Below are 15,835 nucleotides of genomic sequence, written 5' to 3'. Positions count from 1 at the left end.
TGGCATCGGTTGTGATTGTATTCTGTTGTGGATAATTCCACAGATTACCTGGAGATAGATGATCCAGCTGTTGCCACCAGAGAAGGGAAGCCTTTACACTTTGTGGAATGATGATCTTCCTGTCTACAGTCACCAGAGACCTGTTCCAGGATTTCAAAATCCATATTTGTAAGAATCTCGCATGGAACTGTCCCCACTGGATTGCCGGAAAGGCAGAAGTTAGAAGGCCTAGAAGAGCCATGGCTTTTCTTAGCGATATGCTTCTTAATTTCTGAAATGAGAAAATATTATTAAAAATAGCAATGATCTTCCTATCAGGTAACAACAGTTTCTCTTCTCTGGTAGAAATATTGAAGCCCAAAAATTCTAGACATTGGGAAGGAACCAGAGCAGACTTTTCCCAATTAATTAACCAACCTAATTCCTGGAGGAAGCTCAAAGTTATAAAAAGCTGATCATTAACGGATTTCTCAGAAGAACCCCATAATAAAAAATCATCAAGGTAACCGACAATATTAACACGTCTTAACCTGAGAAGAGCTAATACTTCAGACATAACTTCAGTAAATAGCCATGGGGCTGAAGATAATCCGAAAGGCAAGGCATTAAATTGAAAATGTCTTACCTCCCCCTCCATCCACACGGCAAACCTCAGGTATTGTTGGCAGGATAAATGGATTGGTAGATGTAGATACGCATCCTTCAGGTCTAGAGATGCCAAAAAATCGTCCTTCTGTAAAAGATGAACTACAGATCGAATACTGTCCATCCTGAATTTTCTGTATTTGACTTTGAGATTCAATTTCTTTAGGTTTAGAATCAATCGATAGGCTCCTTGAGGCTTTTTTACCAGGAAGATTGGGGAGTAGAATCCCTGTTCTCTTTGACATGCTGGAACCTGACGAATTACTCCTTTCTGAAGAAGTGACTTTACTTCTGACTGAAGGGCTATTAATAGGACTGGGTCTTTTGGACAAGGTGTTAAGACAAAGTTTTGAGGGGGAAGATGTTCGAACTCTATTCTGTAACCTTCTAATATTATGTTTAGTAACCATTGATTGGTGAATAGTTGTTGCCATCTTTCGTAAAAGTTGGTGATTCTCCCCCCCACCGGAATGATGGCGTCATTGTTTGTTTGTCTTTTTAGTATTAGTAGAGGTATTGCGGGGTCCCTGTTGCCTGTAAGGGGCCCATCTTCTACCCTTGGAGGATTTACTATCCGTTTCATTTTTGGCGGGGGCCCGAAAGGGCCGTTTATTCTGAAAGGGGCGCTTCCTTGGGAAATTTTTCTTATCTGCCGTACGATCTAGTGTATCGTCCAGCTTAGACCCAAACAGCAGATTTCCTTCACAGGGGATACCACAAAGCTTAGATCTTGATGAGTTATCCCCATTCCATGTTTTAACCCATACTCCTCTTCTGGCTGAGTTGACTAGTGCGGTGGTACGGGCTGTTAATTTAACCGTATCGTCTGCTGCATCAACCATGAAATTTGAGGCATTGGTAATTTTAGGAAAGTCGTTAAGGATTTCCTCCCTAGAAACCCCATTAGCTATTTTATACTGTAATTCTGCCAACCAAGTCTTCAGAGATCGACTAACTGCTGTCGATGCTACTGCTGGCTTGAAAGTTAATGAAGCAGACTCCCATGCCCTTCGCAAAACATTATCCATTTTCTTGTCTATTGGGTCTTTTAGGTTTCCGAAATCCTCAAACATAAGGTCTGACTTTCTTGAAACCCTGGAAAAGGAAGGATCTAGTTTAGGCGGAGGGCCCCAACAAGCCTGGTCATCTGGAGCAAAAGGATAACGCTTAGATAAAGATTTTGGCCAAAAGGCCCTTTTCTCAGGATTTTCCCATTCTTTCCTAATCATAGTTTTAAGAGTAGAATGGACCGGGATGAACCTGGATTGGGGGTCCGCCAAACCTTCATACATTTGGTCAAAGGGAGACTAGGGTTTTTGTTCCGATTTAATACCCATTGTTTCATGCATGGATGTCAAAAGATCCTTCATTAACTCTGTGGAAAAGGCAAACTTTTGTGGTTTTTCAGCCTTATCCATCTCCTCACCCTCAGATATTTCATCTAATGCAGAAATTTCTCCATCAGAAAATTGTGAACCTTCTACATCACTCTCTCTGCTTCTCCTAGCCTGCACAGGAGTACGAGATAAAGGAATTGGAGATAAACCACTGACATTAGATATAACAGGAGCCTCATTGCTAGGACCAGGCATATCAGCAGGGCTGGGAGCTACAGTCTGAGAAGAAATGGCAGAATCCTTAATTTCTTTGATGGCTGAAGACATTTCTGACCGCATCCATCCCATCAGATCCTTAAATATTACTGGGGATTCATCCTTAACCAGTTTGTTTGTACAATCCTGGCACAGCTTTTTTGACGAAGAGGATGTCAAACGAGAGGAGCAAATGGCACATTTCTTCACAGATTTACTAGATCCATGCTGACTAGACTGAGTAGAAGATCTGTCAGATTTGTCATGCTTTTCATGTTTTTCTGGCTAAAAAACATAATAACAAGCCAACCATTAGTACCCTCTCTAGTGTATATGTGTATATATATATATATATATATATATATATATATATATATATATATATATTATACACACACTGTATAACCTTTACATAAGTACTTGCCAGAGAGGTATCTTGGGCTGGCCTGGCAGACTGCGCAGGAGCTGACCCAGAAGCGTCCTCCATGCTCACTTTTGACAACCAGAGTGAGTCAGGAAACAGACTTAAATAAATCATCACATGACAAAATAATGAAAAACAGCCGCCTGAATCACCAGCTCATTAGCCTGATTCTCATTTGCATAAGCCTCTCAAAGGTTAGCCAGTCGCAGCACCTGCCGCTTAATTGCTTATGCGTATTAGCATAATTATCCCCCTTCTGAGGCACCTGCCTCATATTACCCATTACCTTAGCGAATCAGCTGATGCTGATCCGCAATCACCGCCGCGGCCCCCTGCCGCCTGATCTGAGTCACACTGGACGCTGCGTGTGACGACTTCCGGGTTGACCCGGAAGTACCTTGTTTCCCAAGCGCGCCTGCGCTATATCTCCGCTGCCTTGTACGGAGAAGCCTCCTCCACGCTGCAGGGCTCCCACTGTCACCTGAATCAGCCTACTTGGAGCCCTGAAAAACGTTGCCCCTGAACACCTGTCAAGGATAGCACCCTGGAGACCTCTCCTCTGCATTCCGTCCGGGACAGGAAACTGAACTGAAGTACTGAGGGTAAGCGAGTAGCTTATATATGGCTGCCTATTTGTTATGCAAATCTTTCTTTTGCAGTTCCTGTCCACGGTTGGGAGGGAGACAAGTCTCATCCAGGGGTGCTGTCCAATGACGTTCTGGGAAAGTTTTATTTAGGTATTTATGGAAGAGTGTGGGAGGTAAGGGGTTAATTTTAAAGGGACTGAGAGCTGAATAAATTTAAAAGATTTTATGCATACCTGGGGCTTCCTCCAGCCCTATCTGCTCCGATTGCTCCCATGCCGCCATCCTCCGCTGGCCGCACCTTTGGGAACTGGGTCCCGTCACTGACGTCCGTAGCGGCCAGCTACGCAGGAGAAGTGTGCCCTGTACGTATCTCTCCAGCGGCTGCTGGAGAAATACGTAAACAGCGCACTTCTCTTATGCTAGTCTGGCTCCGTCTGACGGAACTGCGAGGACCCGGTTCCCAAAGCTGCAGCCAGCGTACGACGGCGGCGTGGGAGCAATTGGAGCAGATGGGGCTGGAGGAAGCCTCAGATATGTATAAAACCTTTTTTAATCATTCAGTTTTGGTACACTTTAAATTATTTGTAGGTCATCTTAATAAAATTCAATAAAAAGAATTCTAAAAAAAAATTATATGTAGGTCTTTGGCCTCAATTCACTAAGCTTATCTCCTCTCTTTAATAATGTTTCCAGAGTTATCACCATGGTGATAAGGAATGTAGTATTCTGGAAACATTTTACCTCAGGCAAACCTAAAGTTACCTCTTCTGTCTTTTAAAGGAGTTATCAGCCGGCATTAAAAAATGAGCTTTACTCACCTGTGGCTTTCTCCAGCCCCTTGCTGCCGACTGTCCCACACCGACCTCTCCGCCACCGTCCCGGGCTCCCTGCACGGTGCAGAGGCCGACCGCGGGGTCGGCCTTACTGCGCCTGCGTGAACCGCTGCTGTCAATCATTGCCACGTGGTCCGTGGCGCACTGCAGTTCTGCAGGCGCAGAACTACTACAGCTAATTTATTTTTATTTTTTTTTAACTTCAGCTGATAACTCCTTTAAGTTAAGGTGAGATCTCTAACGTTAACGTTTCAATCCTTAAAATAACTACAGAGGAGGTAAGATAACTCACTCACTGTGTGGAGGTAAGTTTTTCTCTTGCCTTATTATCTCCAGTATGATCTTAGTGAATTGAGGCCTTTGTATTAAAAAAATGGATGTAGGTATAATTTTACTATTTGGCCACAAGATGTCCTCAGCTATTAGCTTCCTGTGCATGCTTTTAGTACGTGAGCAGGAACTAATGCATGTAAGTGCAGCTTACAGTGTTTACAAATGACTGCAGGCATCTCATTGATGCCGCAATCATTGACGCGGGGACCTAGAACAATGAATGGGAACTGCGTTCCCATTCATTAATCTCTGGGCTAATGTGCAGTGCCGAGAATGAGCACGGGAATGCGAGCACAAGCAAGCGGGAGCGTGCACAGTGGCGATCATGGCAGATTACGAATATCTACTCCCATGAGGCTTAGATGAAGTTTCTAGGGGAGTAGATGTACTGTAAACATTGTGGTTAAAGGAAATCTAAAGTCCTGGGGCTTCTTGCAGTTCCTGCAGTCATTCTGTGGCGGAGCCGTCCTTACAAGACCCTCTGAAAGCTGGCCAGCCACGCACCCCCTCCTCACGTTCCCATGAGCGGCAGTGTTCTGCGCATGCGCAGTACGTGGAAATCGGCCAGCAGCGGCAACCCCCCGAAAACTGGCCAGTCGTGGCCAATCGGCTACTGCGCATGGGGAGCTGCAAGAAGCCCCATGTAAGTTAAACTGTTTTTTTTTTTTGTTTGTTTTTTTTCTTGCTTTAGGCTTTAGTTATCCTTTTAACAACCAAAATTGTTTTTCTGAAAAGTAACTTAAGTGGTTTGTTAGTAGGAGACTGTCTGTACCTGATGCAGCAATAAATGTAGGTGTGTATATACTTTAAATCCATTCCTTTTTTTTTTTTTATTGCACAATAAAGCACAAAAATGTAAATTGTTTAAATTTTTTTTATATCACCTTCAGCTATGAATAGTGTTAAAAATGTAAAATCTCCATGGAGTGTATTTATGTTGTCACATGACCGTACTCTGGCTAAAGCCCAATCTACACCATACGATTCTATTTACGATTCGATTATGATTCGATTAAATCTGACATGTCCGATCCTGATTCAATTCGATTTGCCATTGCAAAACAATGGCAAATCTAATTTAATCAAATCCCTATCGGACATGTCGGATTTAATCGGATCGTAAATAGAATCCTAATCGAATCGCACAAAGAGTCGTATCGTGTAGATGGGACTGCTGCACGCACCTGCTGTTGTGTTCTCAGTACGAAAGAAATCATTATCTGACTCATTCTGTCTGTGCTGCACCACATTGCTTTGTGACCCTGTTATCAGCCATTGTACTGGAAAGGACTGCCTCCTTATCAGGTAAAGTTTGCACACACAAGACACACCTTGCGGTAATTGCTTGGTGTTTTACAATGTAAGGCGGCTCTCACACTGCTTCTAATTCAAACATACACACACCTACACACCTCATTTAAAGTGCACCTATACACACACGCGCACACACACTTCATTTAAAGTGCACCTATACCTGCTTTTTTTTTTTTTTGTTTTTTCTCCCTACACTGCATGTATAGTTTCACAATATTTGCTGTGATGTGGGAGGAGGCAGCATTTGAATAAAAGAATACATGCCGGCCCAAATTGTACACAAGGGGAAATGGAGCGGTGCGATTGTTCTGGGATGGGGTCTCATGCCCAAGGACAATCCCACCGCACTATGAGAAAGTAGCCTGAAAGCTGAGTAATGGCACACACTGCAGCTAGTTTATCACTTCTGGCTCATAGCAGCAGCTTATATTGTACAATATACTAGAAGTGATGTGCCAGTATCTGAGGATAAAATCAGTCTCGCATGTATACCAACACTAATCTGCTAGTGTTAAGGTCCATAAGTGACTTTTTTTTTTTTTTTTTCTCTTTCAGCGTCCAACATACTACAAATTTCGCTGTATTTGCTGTGACTACAATCTTGTGCAAAAAATGTAGCCAATCGACATGACTACTGACCGATATCGGGCATTTTGCCCAATCCATCCAGCGGATCAACTCCCACAACTGTTGGGCAGATGATATGCAGTCGGCCAAAATTGTACAATGTTGTTGGACCGACATTTACTGAATGCGGACACGTTAAACATACTGTTGTTTCCAGTTGTGCGCGTGCAGTATTTAGATGAGTTGGTCATTTGCTATATCGGTGTGCGGAAAATGTCATTGCATGAAGTTGCCAGTAAAGTTGTTTCTGTGGCGTTGGTCATGTGTTTTCCGTGACTTTAGCTTGGTGTGTGTATGGGCCTTTAGGTAGGCATCATTTGTGTTCATCTCCGAGGACCCCACTGATAAGATTATTCTGTTGTAGTTTTTCCTCAGGACCCCAATGCTGAGTCACTTTCTTGTTGCTGGACTCGCTCTGAATTATAGGAAATACACAGGGGGATAGCGACACCACCATCTAGCATTGCAGTGTGGGAGGAAGTAGACATTCTTGTGGGAAATACATCCTTGCAGGAATCCCTGAGAGTTATAATATAAAAAGTCATCAAGTGATTCAACTTGCCAGCAGCCACTATAAAACTCCGATGCTAAAGCTGACCATAAAGGAAGAGCTTATTTTTGCTTTCCTTGTAAGTGATCTGCACATACCATTGTGTGTATTCTTGGGAGCTGCACATTCCTGGTAGAGACACGTCTTGTCAACAGACATCTGTATATATGAATGTCACAATAGTATTGCAAGAGCATATGTTGTTCAAACAACATGTCCTGGAATGTGTTGAGACATGACACAGCAATCTCCCCAGCCCTTCATTAGTAAACAGCCTTCCTGTGATATCTGCAGATGAAAGAAGATTCTTGCTAGAGAATGAATGGGGGTTTCCTATCAGGTCTGGGCTTGTAAGGGTCTCTGTTTTGTCCTTTCAATGGGTTGTAAAAGAATGCAGGGAGAAGCTACATGGCGGTTTAATGTTGCCCTTGCAGATACACCTCTGCCCTTAAAGACGTGTACACACGCCATATTTTTACAAGCGACTGGTCCGTCGGACCTTCCCGCACAGCAGTCGTTCTGCCGACAGTAGCACGTGTGTACAAGCTGTCGGCAGACTAATAAGACTGTTTTTGACTGATCCGCACGGCGGATGTTGTCTACAACACCACCGCCATTCCTGAGAGAATGACACAGAATTGCCAATGTACCAGACTGTGTGTTTAAAAAAAAAAATCCTCTGGAGGATACTTACCTCGGGAGGGGGAAGCCTCAGGGTCCCAATGAGGCTTCCCTGTCCTCTGTAGCCTGGGGGGATCCAGCGTTGGCTCCCTCGAAACCCCCCCAAAAATGCTTGACAAGTTCTGCGCCTGCGTGTAAATATTTACCTATAGTGATCCTGCGCAGTAGCAGCTCTTTGTTCGGGCTAAGGCAGAAATATCCAAGCCCGATCGTATCCGCTCTACTGCTCAGACGCAAAGGACTCGTGCCAGTAGAGAGGATATGATCAGGCTTAGCCATTTCTGCCTTAGCCAGAACGAAGAGCCACTACTGCGCCTGTGCAGAATCGCTGTAGGTACATATTTACCTTGCCACTGTTTGGGGGGTCGCAGCCCTAGATTACCAGGACAGAGGACAGGAGAAGCCTTGTTAGGATCCAGAGGCTTCCCCCTCCCGAGGTAAGTATCCCCCAAAGGTTTTTTTTTTTTTTTAGTTACAGGTTTTCTTTAAAGGCAGTTTATTTACATTTTCGTACTTTGCAACACAGAGAAATGGCTTAATGATTTTTAAAACCTTAATTGGTAAAAATGAGTACTATATACATCTATATCTCCAAGCGCCTAAATTAGTTTCCGTTATGAAATCAAAAATAATTAAACAAATGACATCCAAATAACTAGTGGCCCTGTAGCAAAGGGAATAATCTCTGCAATCCATGCCCCTGTTCTCCAGGTAGGGAATTTGCCAAGTATCTTGTCTAACGATATGTCTTCATTCCCTTGTTTCTCTGCAGCTGGTTGGGGCTTGCGTTCTGGCTATTGGAATATATGCTGAAGCGGAGAGACAGAAGTACAAAACACTCCAAGGTGCCTTCCTGGCTCCGGCTATCATCCTTATCCTGCTGGGAGTGCTCATGTTTGTAGTGTCCTTCATTGGAGTGCTGGCCTCTCTACGGGACAACCTGTGCCTTCTGCGAGTGGTAAGTGCTCTTCTCGCCCCTAGCCCCCCCCCCCCCCAACTATGGCATTCCACTCACTTGGCTGCTGCCCAGGCACCAAGGTGGCTTCTCTGACATTGTAAAGGACCAACAGCAGTCGATGTGTCAAAGCTACAAATTACATTAATAACTTTATACAGTGTGTGTGTATATATATATATATATATATATATATATATCTATCCCACACAAAGAAGCTATGGGATGAGTAATATAAATGCTTAACATTTAGTAAATGTATAGCAAAACGCTGACTCCCGGAGCCTGCATGGATGCTTTGAAGAATAACTTGACTTACTACTTCCTCTCTAGTCTGCAACTACACTGCACAATTGAGGCCCCCACCCCAGCAGCCAGCTACAGCAGCCGCAGCCAGCTACGGCAGTTTAGAATACCAATGGTACTTCTCCCCATTGATTTGCTGTCCCTCAACCATCCCTTTCACCTTCCTAACTTACTCTCTTAATGGAGAACTGTAAGGAGAAGTATATGAAGGCTGCCACATTTATTTCCTTTTAAACCATACCAGTTGCCTGGCAGCCCTGCTGATCTATTTGTCTGCAGTAGTGTCTGAATAACACCAGAAACAAGCATGTAGCTAATCTTGTCAGATCTGACTTTAATGTCAGAAACGCCTGACCTGCTGCATGCTTGTTCAGGGTCTATGGCTAAAAGCATTAGAGGCAGAGGAATAAAAGTATAGCCAGGTAACTGATATTGCTTAAAAGGAAATAAATATGGTAGCCTTCATATACAGTACTTTTCTTCATGACCTCTTCTTTCTCCCCCCTTATGTACATCCTTGTGCTAACCTCCTAACCCTCATATTTAATACTGAGGCTGTAACCAAGAAATGCTCAGGTACGCTTAAATGAAAGTCAATGAGATATGACGTGGTGTGAAAATGTGTGCTGCAGGATGTATTGTACCAAAACGCAAATGCAGTTTCACAATTTTGTAACTGAAATGCGATTCCCTATAGACTGCCATTACATCTGCGGCAATCGTGTTTTCGTAAAATCTCAATCCATGTAGGATTTGTGAGAAGTGTAAACCCTGCCTTACAGATGGGCAATGGGATGCTAATACTTTGGGCCTGTACACAAATTTGAATGCAAATCGTATGGGGCAATGACATGCAGTTCCTGCTGATTTGGACAGGACCATTTCCAAGCTTAAAGTGAACCTGAAGTAAAAATAAACTGATGAGATAAATGAGATAAACAATTGTATTTATCCTCCTAGTCCTAAAAATTACCTTTTTTTAGATATCCCATGGTGTAATTTTAGATTTAAACATTTACAAAGTAGATTGAATATTTTGTTGACTCTGCTCAATAACAGCCTAATAAGTGTCTCTTAGTGAAAATATATGAACAATTGACCTTTTTATATCTCTTCCTGCACTCAGAAGTTGGATTCTGCCAAGAAAACGTTAACGGCTGTAATTTACTTATCAGAAATGTTTTATATGTTTCAAGTTACAGACAAGACAGAAGCCGTCACTTCCATGCCTACAAATTAGAAGAACTGCAGTGAAAATAACATAATGAAAAAAGTGCTTAATTTTTACAATAATTATGTATAAATGATTTAGTCAGTGTTTGCCCGTTGTAAAATCTTTTTCTCTCCCTGATTTACATTCTGACATCTATCACATGGCGACACTTTACTGCTGGCAGGTGATGTCTGTGGTAAAAGAGATGATGCATTTTTGGCAGTTGGAAACAGCCATTATTTCCCACAATTCAACAAAGCTCTTACAGTGTGATGTCAGCACCATGGTCCTGACATCACACTGTGGGAGGGGTTTCACCACAATATCAGCCACACAGAGCCCCCCTGATGATCCATTTGAAAAATAATATATTTCTCATGGGAAAGAGAGTATCAGCTACAGATTGGGATGAAGTTCAGTCCTTGGTTACAGTTTCTCTTTAACTCTTTCAGGCAGCAAAATAAAACAAACAAAACAGCCTGATTATTAATGTTATGCCCTCTAAATACACCTGTTTATTTCATAAAGTCGCATGTTGCCTCGGGCTCACTTTAACACTATTTGCATTCAATTTCCTTACAAGTTGCAATAGTTAGTGTTTCACTGACCATCTGCAGGCCTGTTTCCTGATTATGTAGTGGTGTCTCACACTTCCAATGATGCTGTGATACTATTTATTGGCTTACTTAATGAACCTGTTGCCAAGCTGCAGTTGGCTGGCACATAAGCAGCACAATAATTCCAAGTCACACGCTGGGCTGGGGCGTCACTGCCCTTGTATGCAAGCTGCAGATCAGCAACAGGCAGCCCACAACTGTCAGCTAATTAAAGGACAGCTATTGGAAAACATGTTTATACAGCTTTAAACTGTAATGATAAATGGAGGCAGAGATTGACCCCCAGTGTTTTCATATTGCTCAGTTACTGTCAACAGGAACATTATCTGTGGGTTATTCCATTGTGCACAGGGGACAGCCTATTAAATCTTTTGTTGTGTGAACCACTTTATTTTCCCCTTTGGGCTCAGTGCAGCTCATGGGGTGGTGCTTGCACTGCAGTGGAAGTCATTTTTCCACCTCTTGATTAAACAGCTGGCAGAGCAAGCATGCTTTATTTTTTAGTGCATATAACAAATGCCAGCAGCTCAGAGCTTTGTCCTGTCGCCCGCTGGCTATGACTGCGCAGCCATGCAGGGCCAGCCAGGAAAACGGCATGTTTATTTTGTCCGGTGTTCCAGCTGCAACAGGTGTGCCACAGCCCACACTGGACAGAGTCGAAAAGGAATTACTCAGAGAAGGGAACTTAAACTGAGAAGGATATGGATTTTTCCTTTTAATGCCAGTTCCCTGACTCTACTGCTGATCCTGTGTCTCTAATACTTTTAGCCACAGCCCCTCAACAAGCATGCAGATCAGATGCTCTGACTGAAGTCAGTCTGGATTAGCTGCATGCTTGTTTCAGGTGTGTCATTCAGCCACTACTAGAGCCATAGAGATCAGCAGGACAGCCGGGCAACTGGTATTGGTTAAAAGGAAATATCCATATCCCTCTGTTTAGGTTCCCTTTAAGATGTAATGGGGTCCTAGGCAAGGTAGTAGATTTGGGGTCTCCTTATGGTCCTTTTGGTAAGCTGACGTGGAGAGAGGTTGAAAAAGAAGGCAGGTGGGCCCCTTGATGCCCACTGGGCCCCAAGCACTTGCCTAGGTTGCCTGGTGGATGATCCTGCTCTGGAGCTACTACAGTCATTTGCCAAGATAACACATTTTTCATGCATAACCTCCTGAGCCAAATGAATGACCCCCACACCGACCCTTACACTCAATGACTGTCTGTACACAATTTTCACACTTGATGCAGAGAAGTTATCATCCCTTTTGTGTACATATCTCTGATTCATGTAACTGACTTTTTTTAAGTACAAAGATCCCGGCAGAAATGGAGATTCTTAGGCCCCGTTCACACTTTTAAATCGCAAAACGCTAGCAGTTACCGCTAGCGTTTTGGGAGCGATCGTGATTAGCGGTTCTATACATGCTAATCGCAATTGCTCCAGAATCGGTGCCAAAACGCTGCAGGTAACTAGTTTACGATTATCGCCAATCGCAAAACGCCAGTGATCGTGGCAGTGAGAACACTGCCATAGAGTACAATAGAAACTGCTAGCGGTTTGCAGTTAGCGGGAATCGTGATGTGAACGAGCCCTTACTATGTATGCAGGTGAAACTCCAAAAATTAGAATATCTTGCAAAAGTCCATTTATGTACCGTACTTCAACTTAAAAGGTAAAGCTAATATATGAAATAGGAACCCTTTGCAGGTGTTTTGGATGAATTAGCTGCTTAAAGTGAACCAGAGACGAAGCACCCTCATGTATTTTACCATATAGATCAGTGGGAACATTAGAGGAAACGCCTACCATGCTTTCTGTTTTGTTCTGCACTGCACAGCTTGTTTCTTATCAGACCTGTTAATATCCCTCACTGAGCATTCAGTCTGGCTTTGCTATAATGACTCAGCTATAAAAAATTCCTGAGCTGAGCCAGAAGGGGGCAGGTTTGGACTTGAAAAGACGAGAGAACACAGACTGAGCTATTAATATTCCTGAGCAAAGCCAGACTGAATGCTCATTCGGGATTTTATCAGGGCTGATTAGAAGCAAGCTGTGCAGTGCAGAATGAAACAGAAAGCATGGTAGGTGTTTCCTCTAATGTTCCCACTGATATATATGGTAAAATACATGAGGGTACTTCGTCTCTAGTTCCCTTCTAAAGTTTTCACAATATTCTAATGGTCTGAGATGTTGTTTTTGGGGTTCTCATAAAGCTGTAAGCCATAATCATCAGAATTATAATAAATAAAGACTTGAAATATTTCACTTTGCATGTAATGAGTCCATTTTATATATTACCTTCACCTTTTTTAAGTTGAATTATTGAATTAAATGGACTTTTGGTCGATATTCAAATTTTTTAAGTTTTGCTTGGAGAACCATCACCTAACCACACCCACTTCCTCCCTCCTGTACAGCATAGAGGACGTGGGCGGGGTCAGCTCTGTGTTCATAAAGTGTGGCACTGGTGGAGATGGCTTGTTGGCAGCATTCTGCACTAGCTGCAGACAGTGAAGGTCTTCATTTGGAAGGCCTGGCTAAAGGCTCATACATTAATTTACTGTTCATGAGATAAGAATTAAAGGGAGTTTTTTCTTTTCTTGAGCATAAGAATCCCCCTTTTTGTCTGATAGCTGCATTGTTTTCTGAAACACTGCACAGTGTACTCGGCAACACAAAAGGAACTTCTGGACCTAGGAGACACACTCCCGCCCCCCCCCCCCCCCCACTATCAACTTTTATATTTGAAAGGGGGGGGGGGAGTGAAAATGGAAAATCCCTTCTAATGTAATCTTCCAGTATCTGATTTAAAAGTGTGAAAGTTATTGTACAGACCAACACCAAAAGACATAATTGCATATGGTCCTGATATCGCCATGCAAATACAATAATTTTTTTTCAAATGTTAGGTCTCTCTAATACTGTACACATCTGTGTTTTTGTTTTTTTTAAAGTGTATCTGTTTTTGAAACCTGTGGCACACCCATTTATACAGCGATAACCGCCTGCACATCGCTTCAAAGCAAGTATTACAAACCCCAGGTGCTAAGGCAGTAGTGCGCTCATCCATGGGCCACATTCTGTTGAGGCCCATTTAAAGTGAACCTATCTTACCTCTGCTGGAGTACACAGGGGTGGCCATGCGTTCTTCCACAGAGCACCAGCAGCGATCACACTATACTCAGTACTTTACATTTCTCAGTACAACTACTTATCTAAAAGAAGTTTCCTTATACTGAACCTGTTGTGTTTTTATCTCTGCAGTTCATGTATACATTGGGAGTCTGTCTTATGCTGGAGCTAATCGGGGGTATCGTTGCTCTCGTATTTAGAAATCAGGTAAGACTTTATTTTTCCCTTACAAAAACTGTACATGTACAACTAATACTCCATACATATGAAATGCCCTGCTTTTCCATGCAAGTGATGTTAAAAAACCTATTGAAGAATTGTTTGCGTTGCAACTGGGAGTGCTGAGGTGTGAAATGTCTAACACTGAACAGCAGTTGTAATTGTTCACGACATGGATGCAGCTGCGCACGTGTGCACCACAAATACCACCTACTGCGCTCGCGTGCTGGGCAGGCTTTGGTGTGCCAGCACACAGGTTTGGGCACCGGTGGCTCTGTGGTGGTTGTGGTGTGCGATTCTTTTGAGAATCGTGGGTGGGGGGTGCTCTGTGGTGGTTGTAGTGTGTGATTCTTTTGAGAATCCCAAGGGGTGGGGGGGTGTTTCAGGGAGGCTGGGGCTCTTTGGCGGTTGCGATGTGTGAGTCTTTTGAGAATTGTGGGCGGGCCTCTGTGGAGGTTGTGTGTAATACTTTTAAGAATCCCAGTCGGGGGTCTCTGTGGCGGTTGTGATGTGCTATTTTTTATTTATTTGAGAATTGTGGGCGGGAGCTCGGTGGTGGTGGTGTGTGATTCTTCGGAGAATCATGGGAGGGGGCTTTTTGTTGTGTGATTCTTTTGAGAATCATACTGTACTGACCATTAACCTTATGCTGGGAAAACACTGTTCGTTTCTGCCGTGCGTTTCTCCTCTCAATCGTTTTTTGCCACTGGATTCTGCAGTCGATTCTCATTTTCCGCTCGTTTTTCTTACCTTTTCCATTCACTTCTATCAGAAATCAAGCGGCGAAAGGATGGAAAGGGAGACCGGACATGTCGGAAATTATCTATCGAACCATCGAATCGCCTCAAAAACAAACCAGTGTATTCCCAGCATTAAGGGCTGGTTCACATGGAAGCTGGGTGGCGTTTACCGCCAAACATTCGGGACTCGTCGGCTAAACGCTCCCTTTCAAGTGAATGGGAGTGTTTAGCATCGCGCGATTGTGCAAACACGGCGTTCCCGATTTTAACTGGTCGTTTCGGCCAGCCCTAGAAGCTGCGTGCGACATCCAGGGTCCCCTAGCCGCCGCGGCTTCATGTCCCCTTGCGGGGATGGGAAACTCTAAACGCAACGGGAAGCCAAGAATCGCCGTAACACCACCCCGATCGAGATGTCACAGGACAACATGGCTTCCGACCACCCTAATGCTGCCTGCCGTCCGTGTCAACCAGCCCTTAGACTGCTAGCTATTTTTTTTTTTTTTTTTTTTTTTTTACAAAACCAACATGCCAGTGTCAGATTTGTCTATATTGTGTTTATTAAATGTCTTGCCTAATGCAGGTGGCTGGATAGTGTACTCGTTAAAGAGAAACTCCAGTGAAAATAATGTAATAAGATGCTTCATTTTTACAATAATTATGTATAAATGATTTAGTCGGTGTTTGCCCATTGTAAAATCTTTCCTCTCCCTGATTTACATTCTGACATTTTATTACATGGTGACATTTTTACTGTTGGCAGGTGATGTAGCTGCTGCATGCTTTTTTGGCAGTTGGAAACAGCTAAAAACAGCTATTCCCCACAATGCAACAAGGTTCACAGACAGGAAACTGCCAGGAGTACCACGGTCCTCAGTTTCTTGTGGGAGGGGTTTCACCACAATATCAGTCATACAGCGCCCCCTGATGGTCTGTGAAAAGGAATAGATTTCTCATGTAAAAGGGGGTATCGGCTACTGATTGGGATAAAGTTCAATTCTTGGTCGGAGTTTCTGTTTAAGGGCTCTGCCTCTGACACAGGAGACCTGGGTTTGAATCTCAGCTCTTCCTGTTCAG

At 43.4% G+C, this 15,835-nt stretch overlaps 2 protein-coding genes across 4 annotated transcripts in view; one reads left to right on the top strand and one right to left on the bottom strand.

The window, feature by feature from the left end:
• The window catches only part of MAP4K1 (mitogen-activated protein kinase kinase kinase kinase 1), a 241,426-nt gene that overhangs the window by 188,554 nt on the left and 37,037 nt on the right, over window positions 1-15,835 (bottom strand). The window lies entirely within an intron of this gene.
• The window catches only part of LOC137528855 (tetraspanin-15-like), a 65,046-nt gene that overhangs the window by 25,726 nt on the left and 23,485 nt on the right, over window positions 1-15,835 (top strand). Inside the window, exons 2-3 of the mRNA XM_068250543.1 lie at window positions 8,359-8,544; window positions 13,935-14,009. Coding sequence (XP_068106644.1) covers window positions 8,359-8,544; window positions 13,935-14,009 — 261 coding nt within the window. The remainder of the gene's footprint in view (window positions 1-8,358; window positions 8,545-13,934; window positions 14,010-15,835) is intronic.

Source organism: Hyperolius riggenbachi, chromosome 8, assembly GCF_040937935.1.
Source record: "Hyperolius riggenbachi isolate aHypRig1 chromosome 8, aHypRig1.pri, whole genome shotgun sequence".
NCBI lineage: Eukaryota > Metazoa > Chordata > Amphibia > Anura > Hyperoliidae > Hyperolius > Hyperolius riggenbachi.
Note: the sequence above shows the minus strand (reverse complement) of the source record. Positions and strands in the feature narration are given on the sequence as shown.